This window comes from Phacochoerus africanus, chromosome 10 (assembly GCF_016906955.1).
Source record: "Phacochoerus africanus isolate WHEZ1 chromosome 10, ROS_Pafr_v1, whole genome shotgun sequence".
NCBI classification, from domain to species: Eukaryota; Metazoa; Chordata; class Mammalia; order Artiodactyla; family Suidae; genus Phacochoerus; species Phacochoerus africanus.
This window is the reverse complement of record NC_062553.1, coordinates 2,068,384-2,086,342: the sequence shown is the minus strand read 5'-3', so window position 1 is coordinate 2,086,342 and position 17,959 is coordinate 2,068,384. Positions and strand designations below refer to the sequence as shown.

The 17,959-nt window shown below is 67.1% G+C and overlaps 3 protein-coding genes across 8 annotated transcripts in view; all 3 read right to left on the bottom strand.

The window, feature by feature from the left end:
- DOK7 (docking protein 7) overlaps positions 1-2,853 on the bottom strand; it is a 29,930-nt gene extending 27,077 nt beyond the window's left edge. Inside the window, exons 1-2 of one of the 2 annotated variants that reach the window (XM_047799452.1) lie at positions 2,686-2,853; positions 2,569-2,614 (exon numbers count right to left, since the gene is read on the bottom strand). In XM_047799452.1, coding sequence (XP_047655408.1) covers positions 2,569-2,614; positions 2,686-2,739 — 100 coding nt within the window. In that variant the 5' untranslated portion in view covers positions 2,740-2,853. The remainder of the gene's footprint in view (positions 1-2,568; positions 2,615-2,685) is intronic. The other variant, XM_047799453.1, reaches the window with a different exon arrangement.
- Positions 2,854-8,049: 5,196 nt separating this feature from the next.
- HGFAC (HGF activator) lies at positions 8,050-15,806 on the bottom strand. Of its 2 annotated transcripts, none has more exons than XM_047799458.1 (14): positions 15,269-15,806; positions 14,585-14,765; positions 14,332-14,428; positions 14,064-14,114; positions 13,387-13,538; positions 13,176-13,307; positions 12,915-13,025; positions 12,656-12,830; positions 12,395-12,480; positions 11,542-11,806; positions 10,032-10,171; positions 9,537-9,677; positions 9,290-9,438; positions 8,050-8,297 (listed from the first exon to the last, which is right to left on the bottom strand). In XM_047799458.1, the coding sequence occupies exons 1-14, from the start codon at positions 15,380-15,382 to the stop codon at positions 8,115-8,117; spliced, it is 1,977 nt and encodes a 658-aa protein (XP_047655414.1). In that variant the 5' UTR covers positions 15,383-15,806; the 3' UTR covers positions 8,050-8,114. The 2 variants fall into 2 exon arrangements, with proteins under 2 accessions (XP_047655414.1, XP_047655413.1); XM_047799457.1 differs by having other exon boundaries at positions 13,387-13,509; positions 14,035-14,114; positions 15,269-15,805.
- A 1,605-nt stretch (positions 15,807-17,411) lies between these two features.
- RGS12 (regulator of G protein signaling 12) overlaps positions 17,412-17,959 on the bottom strand; it is a 113,086-nt gene continuing 112,538 nt past the window's right edge. For all 4 annotated transcript variants that reach the window (XM_047797939.1, XM_047797940.1, XM_047797942.1 and 1 more), the window contains one exon: positions 17,412-17,852. In XM_047797939.1, coding sequence (XP_047653895.1) covers positions 17,635-17,852 — 218 coding nt within the window. In that variant the 3' untranslated portion in view covers positions 17,412-17,634. The remainder of the gene's footprint in view (positions 17,853-17,959) is intronic.

Here is a 17,959-nt window from a genome sequence, read left to right as displayed (position 1 = left end):
CCCACCCGGGAGCTGTCCCCTCCGCAGGCCAGCCACGTGCGCCCTCTGTCCCGCCTTCCGAAGCCTCCCCCGGCGGCAGAGGAGGACAGAGGTTGCCAAGGGTCACAGGGGTGACCTCGCCAGGGGACCCGGCCCAAGAAGGGACCCAGACACGAAGTCTCTGGCCAGGACGAGGTCAAGACCCCCAGGGGCTCGTTATCCCTGCCTTTTACATGGTCCCTTCTTCCGATAAAAGATTCTCCTTCCTTGCGCTCGCTCGCTAACCTTCATCAGGAGTAAGAGGTCCTGGTGATGAAACAGGAGAAGAGGGACAAAGGGACGGGCCTCCACGCTCCCGCCCGCCCGCAGCCTCCGACCCCGTGGCCACCCCTTGAGGGCCCTTCTGGGAAGGAAACGGCAATTGCTAAGGGCAAGGATCCCGGGTTTTTCAAGACAGGAAGCCAGGGCGGCCCCTCCTCTGCCCTTCACAGCCTCTCTCTGTGCTGCACCCAGCAGGGGGGGAGTCCTACCTGCGGGGACCTGCCCCCCACACCGAGGGAGCCGGTCGGTCTTCAGGACGGGGTGCCAGGCAGCTGCACCCCTCACAGCCCAGGCCCCCATGTGCTGGAGAGGGTGGCTCATAGCTAAGGTCCAGGGAGGGAGAGCAAGGGATGTCAGAAGCCTCTGACCCCACAGGGAGCCACAGCGGCCACCTCGGGGCAGAGAGAGAGGGAGGCTGGTGAGAGCAGGGCAGCGCGGCGCCCGGGCTCGCCTTTGGCTCTGCCCTGGGCCAAGCGCCTCTAAGAAGGTGGCTGTGATCCCTGCGCGGTGGAAGGGCTGCGGGGCGCTGCTAAAACAGCCGAGATGCTGGGGACCGGGTGTGCGTACGCAGGGCTCAGAGTGGACCTCACCGTGCAGGGGGCCACATGGACCTTCTCCTGTCCCTAATCCCCTCCCTCCCAGTCCCTGGCCTGGGCAAGGTCCTGCCTGGCGCGCCTTCCCGTCTCTCCGCCGACTTCCCCTCCAGTCCAGCCCTAGCGCCCCCAGCTCCCCTTTGCCCCCGCTCCCGGCACTCTATCACTGGGTGCCCGCAGCAAGACCCAGCAAAGGCTCGCATGACCCCAAGTCCACCTACAGACTCAGACTCTACGGCAAACTCGAGGACCCTCCGCAAACTCGTCCCAGTGCAGGATGGGCCCCGCTCCACAGGGGTCCTCCAGGGCCGGCCAGAGCGCCCCTCCCCACTAGATCTCTCGGACACCCACATAAAACCCACCACCAGGGCCTGTGAACCACCCCCCACCCCTACCAAGAGGGAGGAAGCCCACTCCCCGCTGCGCTTCAGGCGGGCACCTGCCCCCGAGCCCTGCACAGGCCCCCCCCCGTGCACCACCAGCCCAGGGAGCAGCCCCCAACCAGCAGCCACCACGGCCTCCGGCCCCAGCCGGCGACAGCCTCTTCCATCAGCACGGGCTCTTGCCCCCAGACGCCACCCTCAGCCCAGCCAGGGCCTCAACCCCCTGCTTCCCCCGGGCCCCTCTGTCGCCAAGAGCCCCTAGCCCTCCTCCACCAGACCTCCCAGGAGCTCTCCAAGACTAGGACGCCGATGGCACCAGGCAGAGGGTCTCGGCTTGAAAGACTGACCGGCCGAATGAAGGGGACCGGGAGCCCAGGCGCCCCTGGAGGGGAGTCAGGCCCAGGCAGGAGGTGAGTGTGATCCCAGCCCCAAGGAGGCCCTTGGACCAGCCGCACCAGCTCCCAGAGGAGTCTCAGCAGAAGGGATGGAGGAGGGGGCTGGGAGGGGCAAAGCGAGGGCGCCCCCCACTCCCTCCCTGGGAAATGACGGCCACCTCAGGCGTCCTGACGGACAGAAGGTTCTCTGGCAGCCCCGCACGCGTGAGGCAGCGGCACGCTCACCCCCGGCATCCACACAGACCCCTGGGCCCTGGGCCGGCTCCAGGGCACCTGTCTCTCGAAACAGCTGCAGCGCACAGCTCGAGCCTCCCGACTGCGCCCACTTCACTGGCTGAGGCTGAAGATGCCCAGCTCCGGGGCTGGCTCCCTGCTGGCTTCCTCCAATCTGGGGCTGCTGGCTCTGGTGGGGGAGCTGGGGACGGATCCCCCACACACACACTCGGATCAGCACTGCCTGGAACCCCCATCCGGATTGGGGTGCAGAGACCCAACTCAATCGCGCTGGGGCAGAACTTTCTGGGATGCTCCCTGCTGTGTGATGGGGGAGGGGACCAGAACGGGCTGCTGCCCTTTAGCCCCTAGGGATCCCGCGGGCCGCCCGCGGACCTCTCTGGGCCCCCATCTGCCCTTTTGCAAAGGGGGCCCTGCCCGGGGCCTGGGGTCTGAGATGACGGCTCCGCGGGGCCGGGTGGGGGCACGGCGGGGTCCCGCGTCCCGGCGTCCCCGGCCGCCGCAGGCCGAGGCCGGCGCGCTCTCCGGTTACAGCCCTCGGCCCCGGCGCCGCCGGCTATTTCGGGCGAGCTGGCCGCGCTCCGGGCCGGCCTGGGGGCCGGAGGCCGCCGGCGCCCGCACCCCGCGCCCCGCGCCCGCGCCCCGCGCCCCGCGCCCGCTCACCTGCCACCGGCGACGGCTTGCGCAGCACCAGCCACCTACTCTTCCACTGCGGGGACAGAGGGAGCGTGAGCGGCCGCCCGCGCCCCGCGCCCGCCCCCGCCCGCCGCGCGCCCCGACCTTCTTGCCGTCCCGCAGCTTGACCTGGCCCTCCACCAGCGCCGCCTCGGTCATCTTCTGTCATGGTTCCCGCGCGCCCGCCGCGCCTCTCCCCGCCGCCCCGCGGTCGCCCAGCCCAGGGTCACTTTCAAAATAGCTCCGGGAGGGCCCTGCGCCGGCCGGCGGCGCGGGCGGGGCGGCGCGCGGGCGGGGCCCGAGGTGCGCGCCCGGCGGTCCGTCCCCACCCCGCGCCCCGCCCCGGCGCCCGCCGTGGCACCTGCAGCCACCTGAGCGCCCCGCGGGCCCCGCGCGCTGCCCTCGCGCTCCGGGCGTCCGGTGCGCGCGCGCCGCTCACCCCGGAGCGGGGCGGGGGCGGGAGCTCCCATCCAAAAGCGAAGGAACGCCTCCGAGCCACCGTGTTCCCCCGTTTTAAAGTGTGTCTTCGACCAGGCTAGCTTCACCCTCTGGCATTTGTCCGCCTGCCCACCCCCACCCCCAGCTGTCCCCAGGCACCACTGACCACAGACTGACGTGGGTTGCCCAGGGCCAGGTCACTCCCCTACCCCCGCCAGCCCTCCAGCCTGTCCTCTGCTCCTTCCAGACCACCCCCGCTGCCCAGGCCAACCGGTGGAAGGGCCTCCTTCCCTGCCCTCGGCAGCAGGACCCCCAGTGCAGTTACTGCCCAGTGGTGGATGGGACCCCACAGTGCCGGGTCCGCGTGTCGGGGGGGCCTCTGGGGAGGATGACACAGAGGACCTGAGCAGCTCTGTGGCGTCCCCCCCAACCCCCTTAGCCTCTGGGGAGCTCTGAGCTCCTGCACTTCCCTCCTCCTGCCTGTAGCTCCAGGTTCTTTTGGAGCCCAAGGGGTCGGGTGCCTGGCAGGTCTACCTCTCGGAGTCAGCCCCCATCTCTAAGATGACCTGGGACACTCAGGCCCCCAGGAGCACCCAACAAGGTGAGGGCCCAGCTCCCCAGAGAGCGAGGAGAAGACAGCGAGTGTGCGCGCGCGCGCACACACACACACACACACACACACACACCCCGGTCCCTAAGGGAGCTGCTGTTCTGGCTGGGAGGAGAAGGACGGGCTGAGGGGTGTCCTGTTGCCCTGAAACCCTCACGGGCTGGAAGCCTGACCACTGGAGGCACGTGTGTGTCTCTACCCCGCCCAGGCCTGGCCTCTCCAGGAGGAGGAACTAACGCTCAGAGCTGTGGGTTCCTGGAGGACTGACCACAGCCCACGGTGGCTGAGCTGGGAGCGGGGGCTCAGGAGCCGGGAGCAGGGGGTGGGGGGAGGCAGGGCCACCGTCTCTGGATATGCCCCTAGCCCCTGTCCCTGAGGATCTGAGAGGGCAGGTCCCCCGTGGGTGGCAGGCTTGGTTCTGATGCCCTGGGGATGTCTCTGTGGAGAGCAACGTCACATCAGGCCCAGGAAGCAGCCCTGCGTCTCTTGTGTCCCTTTCTCCCCCTCCCCAGCGTCACCTGTGCAGACACAAGCCGCCTTCTGCAGAGCAGTTGCCCAGCTACAGAGCCCCGTTCCTGTCCCCCACACATCGCAGGCCCCCAGGGGCTGGCCAGGACAGCCGGCAGGGAGCCGGATGGCGCCGGGGGCTATAGCCACCAACACATCCGCCGCCCCGGGCGCCTGGCACTTGGTCATCGCTGCGGGGAGGGGCAGTGCCCTGCTGCATTCCTGAGTGCTGGCCGCGACCCAGGCTCCTGCCACGCCTGGCAGCTGCACCTGCTCCCGCCCTGGCCCCAGAAAATGTGGGCTGTGTAGGGACAGACGGCTCCCCTCCCCCTCCGCACCCGCCCGAATGGAAGGATGGTCTTCCTGCCGGGCTCCCACTCCCAGACCGTGGGTGGGCTCGGGGCCTCTCTCTCCTGAGTTCCTGATGTGTGTTCCCGCCCTCCCCATTCATGACGAAGCCCAACCCCCAGTGAGATGAGTAAGAGGCAGAGCCTTTGGGGGGGGGGGAAATCAGGTCACAGGGTGGAGTCCCCGTGACTGGCTCAGCATCCTTAGAAGAAGGGTCTTTCTCCCCACCACTGAGGACACAGCAAGTGGACAGCCATGTGCACATCTGCAAGAGGGACCTCAGCAGAACCTGACCAGGCTGGCCCCCGCTCTGATCCCAGAGCTGGGAGAAACACATCCATCGAGCCTCACAGTCTGTGGCGTTTTGTTATAGCAGCCTGAGCGGACCAAGACGGTGTCCCCAGCTGTTGCAGGCAGAGTTGCTGGTTGCAGGTGGCAGAAGCGGACTCTGGACACGGAAGCAGGAGGTGCTCTGCTGGCAGGATGTCAGGAGTCTGGGAGAAGCCAGGCGAGCCTGGAGATCCAGCGAGAGCTGCAGGAGGCGGGCCAGCGGGGCTGCTGTGTAGCCCCAGCTCTTTAGAAGGCACCAGACCTGGGGGCGGTCCCGGACCCACCAAGAGGGAGAAGATCTCCCTTGGGTAGGGGATCTGGGTGGGCTCCTGTGCCGGGGGCCGTAACAAAGCTCACGGGCTGGGGGCTCAAACGGCAGGAACCGACGGTCTCGCCACTCTGGAGGGCAGAAGTCGGAGGTCACGATGCTGGCAGGGCTGGGACCTTCCAGGGGTTGTGAGGACCTGCCCCAGGTCTCTGTGCCCTGCCTATGGCCGCCGTGCCGTCTCCCCGCCGCCGTCCCCCCACCCACCCTCGCCCCCCCATGACTCTTCATATCACCTTCCTTCTTCTTCTTTTTTTGTTGTTGTTCTTTTGTCTTTTTTTTTTAGGGTCACACCCATGGCACATGGAGGTTCCCAGGCTAGGGATCTATTCGGAGCTGAAGCCGGCCTACACCAGAATCATAGCAACGCCAGATCCGAGCCGCGTCTGCGGCCTACACCACAGCTCATGGCGACACCGGATCCTTAACCCACGGAGCAAAGCCAGGGATGGAACCCACAACCTCATGGCTCCTCGTCAGATTCGTGTCCACTGCGCCACGACGGAAACTCCTGCATCACCTCCCTTCTGTGCGAGTCTGCAACAGCCACACTGGGGCAGGGCCCAGCCCGGTGGCCTTGTCTGGACTTGACCCCCTCTTTAAAGACCCTCTTTCCAAATCGGGTCACGTTCTGAGGTCCCAGGGGTTAGGGCTCCAACATATGAGTCGGCAGGGGGGCAATCCAACCCGTACCATTGAGGCGACCCCCGGAAGAGGGAAACCCAGCCTCACTGTCCTCTCTCCTCTGACCTCCCCACAGTCCTGCTCAAAGCCCAAGGGCACGGGAGCCCATCGCCGCAGCCCATCCAGGTCAGCCCATGGGGCGCAGGGCGAGGTGCGGGCGAACCCAGAGAAGCAGGCAGAAGGAAGGCAGCTCCCACCTGGCAGCACGGCTCACTGCAGGAACACAAGGCTGGCTTGCCGGGAGCCAACCTCACACACGCGTCACCTCTCTAACTGAGCCACGCTCCACAGCCACTGGGGAGCCCGGGTCAGGCAAGGTTGCAGCAGGACTAGAGGCCCCCCATTCACCAGTGGGAGCTACTCCACCCTCCGTGCTCCTGGGGCCCCAAACTCTGCCGCCAGGCCCGGCCTCTGCTTCACGGCTCCCGGCCCCACCCTGGCACTTGGAACAATGGGCACCCACACTGCTGCCCTCCCAGGGCCCGTCTCTCCCCCTCCCACTTTGTGTCCCTGGTGACTTGTCTGATCCTGTCACGATGATCCTGCTCCCTGACCGTCCCCGGCTCTGACCTCCCCTGAAGCTAGGGGTGCAAAGCTGCTAGAGAAGGGGGCCCTGGGGCGACTCTTCCTCTCCTGATAAGGGGTCAGACAGAGGGCGAGCCAGCGTTGGCAGGTGGCTATCCGCTGGATTTCCCGTTACTTGCAGGAGGCCCGGGTCTCCTTGGTCCAACCACCCGGCCAGGTCTGCTGAGAGCTGCGGGGTCTGTGCCCGTGTGTGTGTGTGTGATGGAGAGTGACTGGGAAGGGACCTGAGGGACAGGCCTCCAGAGGCTGAGGGAGGGAGGGGCAGCCGTGGGAGCAAACGCCCTGGTCAGCTTCACGGAAGCAAGGAAGCCAGACTGGCCCGAGCACAATTTGGGGGCCGGGCAGGCAGGGCAGAAGTGGGGCCGGGGGCAGTGGAGCCAGACAGCACAGGGACTGGGGAGTCCCAAGGCAGGTGGGGGCAGTGACATGGAGGCAGTCCTGGCCTGTCACCCAGGAGAGGGCGGGGCTGTGGGGATGACAGGAGAGGGGAGCAGAGGCTGTGGGGAGGACGAACCCCCGCTTGGGGCTGCCCCGGGTTGGGGGGACTGGGTCTGGATGCGCTCAACACTGCCCCCTCCCGACCCTCACTGAGAACCAGACTCCCAGCTGCCCAAGGCATCCAGCACTGGGCACCTCTCTGCCCCGTCCACACACACCCAGGCCTACTTTCCGGACTACAAATGTCATCACTCCCCACTCTGCTGGCCCATCAGGGACCCTTGGGACACCCCCAGCCCCTCAGTCCCCCAGGGCCCCACTCTTTGGCCTCAGCCACACTTCTTTACTTTGATTTGTAAGTCACTACCAGTCGCCTGCCTCAGGACCTTTGCACGTGCTATTCCTTCCCGCCTGGGATTCTAGGCTCTTTGGCATCTCAGACTCCTCCTCCACTGTGTCCTGCCCACCTGGTGCAGCCCACTACCCTTGGCAGACCCTGGCATTTGGGCCCATCCATTCCCTGGTTTCCTTCCTTTTTTTTTTTTTAATCTTTTTAGGGCTGCATCTATGGCACATGGAGGTTCCCAGGCTAGGGGTTGAATTGGAGCTGCAGCTGCCAGCCTACACCGCAGCCATGGGAACACAGAATCCGAGCCACATCTATGACCTACAACATAGCTTGTGGCAACACCAGATTCTTAACCCACCGAGCGAGGCCAGGGATCAAACCTGCATCCTCACGGAGACTATATTGGGTTCTTAACCCGCTAAGCTACACGGCAACCCCCCCATGCCTCAGTTTCCTTCAGGGGAAATCTCCAGTTCTCCCTCCTGAAAAACACGCCTGGGGTTGAGCTGCAGTCGGCCAGGCGGCCTAACCCTTCTCGAAGCGAAATGATACCCAGGGGGCTTCCCCGGTAACCCGCGCTGGGTTTGAACACCCTCTGTCCTGGGACAACCCAGGAGGCCGGGAGCCCCACTTGCCTCGTAGGGGTCAGGATGAGGATCAAAGTGGCTCCCCTACCTCGACTCGTCAGGCTCTGTGGCCAGACCCGCCCCCTGGGGTCATAGGTTCCCGTCTCCACTGAGGTGCTGGCTCTGGGCCCCCAGCCTGGAAGCCACATCGCCCACAAATGTGGATGGGCTTCGGGGCCTGGGAGGGACCGCCGAGCTGGGGCAGCGGGACAGGCAGTGTGGGCCGGGAGCCTGCAAACATCTTTATTGGCAGGAAGGAGGGACCAGCACAGAGGCAGGAAGCCCCCAGGGGCCTCAGGAGGGATCTGCAGGCCGCTTAGAGGGCCAAATCCGGTCGTTGATCCAGTCCACGTAATTGGCCACGCGGGTGTAGACACCGGGCTTGTTGAGGCGCCCGCAGCCGTCCCCCCAGCTGATGATACCGTACAGGTGGGCCACGCCGTTCTTCTCGCAGGCCAGGGGCCCGCCTGAGTCCCCCTGCACAGAGCAGCCGGTCAGAGCTTGGGGCCAGCTTGGGAGACCCACAGCTCAGCGACACCCCGTCCCCACACCCCTCTCCCGACCCCGAAAACGCCTCCAGAGAAGCCAAGCTCTCCTGTGTTGTGGACTCTCGAGGTGGACGTCCTGACGGCTTGGGGACAGGTGACATAGGATTAGAGTGAGGGCGCTGTCCCATGTCCCCTCGTTGACAGGAGGTCCTCCCGTTCCTGGGCTGCCACGACACCATCTGACCCATCGCGCCCCTTCCTAGAGCCCCGCCGTGGCGCCCTCTCCCCTCCACAGCCAGCACCGGGCTCCTCGGTCCGCGTCCCCCCTGTGGACCAGGCGGCCCTGGGTGCCAGCACAGGCTACTCCCCACTTGAAACGCCCTCCTCGCCACCTGGCAAACTCCTATTCAGCCCCTCAGGACACGTGCACGTGCCTCCTCCTCCGTGAAGCCTTCCTCGACTCCCCCCAAATAGCTCGTTGCCCCATGTGGGCCAGTGTCCAACGCCCACCCCTTGCCACTTCTGAGCTGTGTGACCTGGGAAGAGCAAGCAAACCTCTCTGGGCCTCAGTTTCCCCATCTATGAAATGGGAGGCAAAGCTGCTTCTCCATTTCAGCACTGACTTACATCCCCCTGAAGACTCCTTGATACACGGGCGATTAGCATCGGCTAATCAGCCAAGCCCACTGGGGAGAACCCTGGGTGAAAGGGGCTCTGGCCTTTAATGGCACGTGGCCAGCCCTGCCCTTGGGGACAGCTGGGTACGAGCCTGGGTTTGGTGACCAGGGCCCTCCCTGGGAGCTGGGGCCGCACTCCTGCCCCGAGGGTCTCCAGCAGCAGCCGGGCAGCCTCCAGAAGCAGTGAGCGCCCACCAGGGGCGGCCACGGACTGGGAGGGGGCCTTTCTGTCCCGGCGCCTGGCTGGCCCTGCGGGTCCGGTCCCTTTTGGCTCTGAGCTCCCGGGTGGGCCGTCCTGGCTCACCTGGCAGGCGTCGGACCTGCAGTCGAAGTAGCCGGCGCACAGCATGTTGGGGCTGATGTCGGCCCCATACACCTCCGGGCTGCTGCACTTGTGGTCGGCAACCAAGGGCACGAGCGCCTCCCGCAGAGAGCTGGAGTAGCCGCTCACGTCTGCCGTGACACGGGGCTCTCAGGCTGGGCGGGGCCCCGGGGCTGTCCACCACCCTCCCTGGGCAGCACGCCGGGCCCCTGCCCCCACCCCCACTCACTCTCATCCTGGTGGCCCCAGCCTGCAATCTGGCACTTGTGCCCAGCAGGGAAGGGACTCCCCGGCTCAGGCAGGCAGATGGGCTGGACAAACTGGGAGCGGACGGCACAGCGTTCCCCTTTCTTCTCCAGCCGGATCAGGACTGGGCGGGAGAGAGGCCAGGTCAGCCTGCCGTGCAGGGGCCCATGACAGGCAGAAGGGGGTCAGTGCATCCCAGGGGTGCCGCCCCGCTGGGCAGAGGGGCTGTGGCCAGGGAGCCCAGGAGGCAACAGGAGGGCCAGCCCAGGGCCCAGCAAGGCTGCCAGCCCGGGCTTCCTCCGGCCAGGCCAAGGCCATATGTCACCCAGGTACTCTTGCTGCCCCCCTCCCCCCCCTCCCCCCAGTGTCTGTGGATTCTCCCAGGCCTGCCTGGTGCCCACCCCCAGCCCCTCTTCTGGCTCCGGCCCCCGGGGTACACAGAGCACACAGCCCCGGCCCTGCTGTACCCCAGCCTCACCAAGGTCATGGTCACTGGGATTGAACACCGAGTACAGGGGGTACGGGATGTACTTCACTATGGCAAACGTCTGCGTCACATCCGTCGTGCGGTTGAAGAAGTGTTGGCCCAGGACCACAGAGACACTTTCCCTGGGGGGGCTGCGAAGTGGGGGCCCTTGAGGTCCGCTCACCCCTTACTCCTGGGGACATCCAGGAGACAGCCCCAGGACCCTCCCCTGACCCCACGCCCTGGAGAGACCTGAGCAGGGGCCGGGGTGTGGAGTGGTGGGTTATGGCCACACCCACCATGCTGGCAGCACCATCTCTAATTTAACCATGTTAGTAACCCCAGTGGGGCCGGGGGTGGGGAGGCTCAGGCCGGTCCAGGCGGGGTCTGTGCTGAATGGCGCCCGAGCTGGTGCAGATTCCAGCCCTGGGTGCCAGTTCTGCTAAAGGAGGAAGCCCTCTCGAAGTCACCTGGGGGTCCAGGAGCCCGGGGACTCCCTTCACCCCCCCCCCCCCCCCCCCCCCCGCCCAGTGAATGCCCTGTTCCACCTGCCTCCACCAGCCCTGCGTGGTCCAGGCAGGGGACCAGTGTGCTGGGGTCTGGCCCTCAGGTGATGCGTACCCCCACCCAGCTTGGGCCCTCCGCAGCCCCTCCCTGGGTGTGGAGAGTGGGTGCTGTAGTCTCCGCGGTGACCAACGGGGGCTCACTGTCCGAATCCCACGATGCCAAACTCCCAGGCCTTCCCAAGCCCCTGGTCCCAAAGATGCCACTATCAAGCCCATTCCCTTCCCCTGGCACCCCCCAAACCCCGCCACCCCAGAAGAGCCCCGTCCCCCAAGGCAGAGCCTTGTGCCCCATCGCAGCCGACAGAAGCAGGGGACGGGCTGGCCTTTCCTGCTCTGAGCTCGCTGCCCCCCGCCCCCGGGCTGTGGTGGTGGGCCTCGCACCCCTGACTCCTCCCCAGCTCTCCCAGGCCTCCTCCTCCCCACGGAGCTCGCCGCGCGGCTGCTCCCGCGGCTGCTCCCGCGGCTCCCCACGCCCCCTGGCGCTCCGGGCTCGGTCGGGGCGGGGCCGGGGCCGGAAGGGGCGGGGCCGGCGAGGGCGGGGCCCACCCACCGCCCTGCTGCGCACGCGCACGGGCAGGCACCGCCCAGCGCTCTGCGCTCAGCGCTGGACCGAGATCCCCGGGCTTGTACCCGGACTGGGCGGCCCCCGGGGCAGGGACAGGGACAAGGACAGCATCCTGGGGCAGGAGTGGGGCGGGCCTCAACAGCCTCCATGCCCAGCACCGGGCTGAGCGCTGAATCCCGCCTGAGTCTGAAGGAACCAAAGGATGGGGTTTACACGGGTAGGTGGGGCACGTGTGGCACAGGGGTGATGGTTGGACAGGCAGGTGGGTGGCAGATGGAGAGGGCGATGGGTGTACGGCCCGGCGGGTGGGCGGAGGCGTAGTGGTGGTTGGCGAGAGGTGGATGATTTGAGGGATACGTGGGGACCCTGGACATGGGCCAGAGCCGCTCACCTGTTGGCGAAGCAGTGGGCTGCAGACACCACCCAGCAGGTGTGGACAAGGCTCCCTGCGCAGAAATTGTTCCCGATGTAGATGGCGGCCAGCCAGGGGTGGGAGCCCGGCAGTGAGGATGATCCACCGATGATGCGTGGCCGTAGGAAGGTTCTCTTCTTGTGCCTCTTGCCGCAGTTCTGGCGTCCAGCTGGTCCAGCCGCCGCAGGCTCAGGCAGAGTCAGCAGGACCTCAGGAGGCAGGGGCTGAATTCTGGCAAGGGACTCTGGAAGCAGGTGACCGGGTCGCACCCCCAGGTTTCCTTCTGCCCACCCCAGGCCCAAGGGGTCCTGGCTGCATCCACTGTCCATTGTCCTCAGGCCCCTGGTGGTTCACCCACCTCCCTCCCTACCCTAGGCCACTTGACTGGGTTCAGGGCTCGTGCCCAGCTCTGCCCTTGAGGGCATGTGACTTTGCCTCAGTTTTCTTATCTGCAGGATTGGGAGAACAGAACCTAGTCACAAGGCTTTGTGGGAACCAGGTGTGCCGGGCACACCTGGCAGGTGTTCAGGTCCCTCCCAGCAGCCTGGGCCCTCAGAGCCAGCCCAGGATGGCCGGAGAGCCATGCAGGTCTAGAGATCCCAGGCTTGCCCACCCTGACCCCTGGTGCCAAGCCACTGCATGGCCTTGGACCAGCCCTGCTCTGCTGAGGCTCAGTTTCCCCATTGTCAGATGGGGCAGTGGTCCTCCAGACAGAGGAGGCTAGGCATGGAGGTGGGGTAGGGAAGGCCAGGGAAAACTGCCAGGACCTCAGTGGGATTGGGTCACCTCTGCCCCCACCCTGCTCTCCCACCGCAGCCGCCAGCGCACGCACCACAAGCGGCCAGGCGGCAGTACTCCCATGAGAGGGCGCTGTCCTTCACCACGTAGCACCAGGGCCTCTCATCCTTGTCTGGGTTCCTGGGGAGCAGGGAGAAGCAGTGTCAGAGGTGGGGTGGGGGGAATGGGGACCTCTAGCTGGGTGGGGCTCCTGAAACCCCCCCCCCCAAGCAGCATCTGGCTCTGATCCCTGGGGCAGCCCCCCTGGGCAGAGGGGTGTGGACCCTGGGCCAGGCCCACCCCTCACAGTGCTGACCGGCAGTAGGCATGGGGGCCCAGGCCGAGCAGGGCCGCGGCGCCCACAGAGTCCACGTGCAGCTCCTGGTAGAGGAGGTCGGAGTTCCAGGCCAGGCAGCTGAGGCCTGAGGCCGCTGTGCTGGCCACGCCTCGGTACTCGGTCCCGCTCCCCACGAAGCAGCTCTGGGCAGGCACTGTGGGCAGCGCAGTATGCGGTGAGCCTGGGCCAGGCCGCAGCGGGGAGGCCCCCGTGCTGCTCTGGGGGCTGAGCAACTCACCGATGTTGCAGAGCCGCCCGGCGTGGCCCGGGGGACAGGCGCACACGGTGGTCCCGGTGGCAACGATCAGGTGGCAGGTGCCCCCGTTGAGGCAGGGGCTGCTCAGACAAGCTGGGGGAGGGCTCGGGAGCTAGGCCTCGGCCTTGAGGGTGGGGTCGGGGCCCAGCTCCCACCCCGATGCCCACATCTGGGTGGTCCCGAATGCATCCCTTCCCCCATGAAAGGCTCGGTGATGTGGCCCGCCTCGCTTGCCCGGCGTACCTGTGTGATGGGTCCCCTGGCACCGCACCTGGCCCCCCGCACACTCGCACTGTTCCACTCGGCCCTCGTGCACACGTGCCCAGCGATCGCCCGCCTCCAGGTACTCGTAGCGGCTCTCATCAAAGCACTTCTCTGGGGGTGGCACAGTGAGGCCCTGCTCCCCACGTGGGGCGGGCGCCCTCCCGCCCTGCAGCCCCATCACCCCGCTCACCCAAGCCGCAGTCCTTGCCAGCGAAGTCCACGGGGCAGGTGCAGTGGTATGACTCAGGGTCCTGGGTGCTGGAGCACGAGCCCCCATTGAGGCAGGGGCCAGAGGCACAGGGATCCAGGGCAGCTGGGGACCCGCGGAAGGGAGGCGCTTGTCTGAGAGCCCGGCCAGGATTCATGTTCCCGCCCTGGGCCGCCGCCTCCTGGCTTGCTGAGGGCCCACTGCCTAGAGCTGCGCCTTCTGGGCTCCTGTCACCTCCCCACCCTGCTCAGCCCTGCCAGGTGGGCATCCGGCACCCCGAAATCCCGAGCCCCACAGGGCAGCACAGCTCCCCACGCCCTGGAGAGCCCCTGGGATCCACGTCCTGGGCTGTTCCCAGGAGGCTGCAGGGCCCGGCCTAACCACCAGGGGGCACCTTGGCCCCGGCAATGGCCCAGGCCGTCATGCGGGCCCCCAGGAGGCAGGCCCTGCCTGGGCTGGGAGATGTCATCCACTCCCCCAGGCCTGCAGTGGAATCGACCTCGAAGGCCCCTCCCGCACCCCTGGCAGGACTCCCACCCCAGGTCTGCCCTGACACCCCCGAGGTCCCCCCCACCTCTGCCCAGCCCCCCTGTGATCTGCGTTCAGACCCCAGACCCCCTGGGCACCCACCTGGGCCCTCCCAGGGAGTGGAGGCCTGCACGCAGTAGCCCCAAGCCCGGTCCCGGTCATAGTTGTGAGTCGTGGCACACCTGGGGTGACGTGTGCGGTGACGTGGGGGTCCCGGCCGGACACCTGCCCATCCCGACCCGGACCCGTGCAGGATGCCCCTCTGACCGTGCCAGGGCTCCCTGTTTGCCATCCATTCACTCGCTACACCTGCTGTGTGCCAGGCCCAGGCTGGGGGAGGGAGGGCAGCGCAGGGAAGGGTCACAAGGGTGGACACTGGGTGTGGGGATGGGGACCCACCACTTCCTGTGGGCGCTGCCCTCCGAAGTGCAGGAGTGGATCATGCGGCCGCCGTAACGGAAGGGGAACCTGCAGGGCTGCCCGGCCTCGGTGAGCACTGAGGGGGAGGCGCAGGGTCAGGGCTCCCACGCAGGGCACCTCCCGCCCCCCCACCCCGTCCCAGATCCCACTCCCCAGGGCCACCCATGTTCCTCCTAGACCCTCCTATCCAGGCGCAGCCTGCCACCTCTTCCAGGAAGCCCTCCGGACCTACCTGTGCCTCCAGCGCTGCTGTTGGAGGGGGCTGCCCTGGGCAGGGGGGTAAGCGCCCCACCATGGGGCGCCTCTGCCTTTGGAGCCCTCGTGGCTGGGGGCCTGAGGGTCGCCGAGGTTACCGGGATCAGGGGCGTCCCAGGAGTCACTGTGGCCTTTTGCGTTGGGGCTTCCGTTTGGTTCTAGGAAGAGCCGGGATGGAGTCAGTGTGGGATGGGCCCCGTTGCCCGCGGGCCCCGCCTCAGTTTCCATGGCACGGGCCTCAGGTCTTCGAGTACGGACCCGGGCACCCAAGGCCTCCGGCGGCCCTGTCCCCTCTCCCTCCCACTGAGCCCCAGGAGTTGGGCTGAGCTGGCTGGGGATCTGCCGGGCCACACCACCGGCCTCCCTGCTTGAATCCTGGGGACTGACCAGAAGCAGCCGTGAGGCCTTCGGAGGCCCCCTCCTCCACCTCAAACACGTGGACCCAACAGAGGCCCAGAGGGAGGGGAACAGAACCCCCCCGCCCCTGGATGGGGGCCCAGGGAGTTGGATCCCAGGCCCCCGTCCCCCAGGCCAGCCCAGCACGCCCCCTTCACCCCCAAAGGCCAGCTTTCACCCACTGCACACCCCTGCCTGGCCTTAGCCCCAGGACCCAGAGTGGCTGCGGGAGCCCAAGGTCACAGGCAGGAAGGCCCGCGCTCACCCTGCCAGCCTGGGGCTGAGCCCCGCGAGGCACCAGCAGCAGCAGCAGCAGCAGCAGCAGCAGGGACAGCCTGGGTGGGGGGCAGGGGCTGGGGACCCAGGCCCAGCGCCCCATGGCGCCTCCTGACCTGGCGTGAGGAGCACCAGGAGGCGGGAGCAGAGCGGCCGGGGCAGGTGGGGTCAAGGCCGCCTGGAAATGATTAACTCTGGCTGCCTCCCCTGCCAGGCCCGCTTGTGCGCCATATCTGCTGCCCAGCTCACCCTGCCTGACCAGCTGTCCCCCCGGCCTCAGCCTTGCTGGTCCTGGACCTGATGATGTCCTCAAATCTCAGTGGAGAGGCCTCCTCCAGGAAGTCTTCCAGGATGCCATGGCAAGAAGGGGCCTGGACTCCCGGCCCTAGCTTCTGGTCCTCGCCTGGCCACAGGGCTGCCTGCTGTCCATTTGTGAGCTAAACATAACCAGAGTGGCCACAGGTGCTGAGCCCTTTTGAAGGCCTGGGCCCGAGTGTGGACAGTGGCCTGAAGGCCAGCAAAAGGCCAGGCACAGAGAGGAGGGACAATGCAAACAACGCCCGGGGGACAGGGACCTCTGCCACCCTTCCCTGCAGCGCTTCCACCCGTCCCCTCCCAGGGTGAGCCCAGGATGGAGAGGTGGGCGCTCCGGAGCCCTGTCTGCTGCTCGGCCCCGAGCGGGGGCGCTGCCCACGCTCTTGGGGCCGCCTGGGCACCCACACAGGAAGCCTTGAGCCTGGGCTTGCCCCTCCACGCCTGGACCAGCTGTGCCATCCCTGACCTGGCCTAGCCTGCCCCCACTCCATCCCGAGCCCTGGCCGGGCACCCAGAGGCCACCCGGGGCTGCAGAGACCTGGCTTGGGGTCCCGTCCAGGTCTGGGTGTGTCTGCCTCCCCCACTGTGACTAGGGACGGGGTTGCTGGCCCTGAAGTCACGACGAGCTGGGGACAGAGCTGCTACGGGAACCTCTTTGGCAGTTTCTTTATTATTTATTTGTTTAGTCTTTTTAGGGCCACAGCTACAGCATGTGGAGGTTCCCAGGCTAGGGGTCGAATCGGAACGGCAGCTGCCGGTCTACACAGGATCCTTAATCCACTGAGCAAGGCCAGGGATTGAACCTGCGTCCTCATGGATACTGGTCGGGTTCATTACCGCAGAGGCACGATGGGAACTCCCTCTTCTGCAGTTTCTGAGCGGCCACAGAGGCGAGGGTGCCTGGGTCCCCACAAGTCAGCTCAGCTGCCCGCGCAGGTGGGGCGAAGGGCTGGCCTGGGGATTGGCCTGGCCCTGCGGCCGCCTCGCTGTGTGCCCCCAAGTCACACTCCCTCTGCGCCCCGGTTTTCCCATCTGCGCACAGGCGGGGAGGGAGAGCAGAAGGCGAGTGGCCCCCAGCTTGGCATGCAGTGGGTGCCGAGCCCCCTTCCATTTGGACACTTCCCCGGGGCCCTGCTCAGAACACAGCTCCCTGGAAGCTTCCAGAACAACCCCCGCAGCCCTGGGCACTCTCAGGCCTAGGGCCTCTCTGACAAACATGCATGGCAAGACCGCCCGCATCTCAGGGGAGGGGGTGCAGGGCCCTCGGCACGCAGCTGCCCGGCGTTGGGGCTCCTGGGCCCATGGCGCCAGCACTGTCTGCTTCGGCCCAGCAGCACACGGCAGACCTGCCCCCTGGCCTGGCCTGTCACCTGTCCCCTCCCAACTGGCTCAAGCCTTGGGGCCTAGGCACAGGCTGGCGCTCTTTCCCAGGCCTTGGCAGGTGGTCGGGCCTCCCCTGAGTCGGCCTGGCAGACAACCCCTCCAAATGAGGCTAAGGGCAGGCCGCCTGAAGGGTCCCCGGGCCAAGCCCTGCTCCCGGCAGCACCCCAGGTTCACCTCTAGAGGGGACCCTGCACTGGCCTGTGGGAGACGCTGTGAGGTGGACAAGGCCAGGAGCCCTGATGTGGCAGGACCACGTGCCCACGGCCCACAGGCGAGGCCTTGAGCTCCGTGAGGCCCGTCTTATTTCTTGGCCAACTTCTAACCTCAACACCTACGGCCTTGTCCCCAACATGTCCCCGATAGGTGCGCTCGCACGCACGGAGCCACACGCAGGGTCTGTGCCCGGGGCCCAGCATGAGGCAGACGCTTGGAGGTCCTCAGAGACGCTTTATTGTGGGAAGGCTGGAGGCCAAGGGGCAGGGGCCAAAGGGCCTGTGAGCCAACCCTGGCGCGTGTCCGAGGCCGGGCCCCTCTGCCCTCTTCGGGCCCTGCAGATGGGCTCGGCTGCCCCCACGAGCTCTTCGTTCTCCACGTGTCCAGGCAGCTCAGACACACGGGCAGGAGGGGCAGCCGGCGGGGACAGGTCTGCGGGCAGCCTCAGACGAAGGTCGCGTGGTGTGGGCTGGCCTGGGGCCTGGTGGGCCCGCCTGGCGGGGAGCTCAGGCCAGGGTGGTCTGACGTTGGGGCCCCGCTGGCCCGTGGCCTCTGGGGGCCTGCTCGCACCCCTAGGGCGCTGCTGCCCGGCCGATGCGCGGAGCCCGCGGCCTGCTCCACATCCACGGTCGTGTTGACCGGGGGGCCTCGGGCCCCCCCTCCTGTCACGGGGAGAAGAGAGGCTGTCACCTGTCTGTCCACCTGGCTCTGGAGACCCCACCCCACCCCCCTTGCAGACGCTGGCAAGGGGTCCCTAAAACACCCACGT

Bases quoted from the DNA above. Each gene is read 5' to 3' on its own strand.
- HGFAC (XM_047799458.1), bottom strand. From the start codon at position 15,382: ATGGGGCGCTGGGCCTGGGTCCCCAGCCCCTGCCCCCCACCCAGGCTG. The intron at 13,539-14,063 runs GCAGGCCTCCAC...CCGGGCTCTCAG, and splicing joins CGGGCTTGGGGCTACTGCGT to ACAAGCGCCTCCCTTCCGCG. The intron at 9,439-9,536 runs GTGAGTGGGGGT...GTGTCACGGCAG, and splicing joins CTGGGGCCACCAGGATGAGA to ACGTGAGCGGCTACTCCAGC.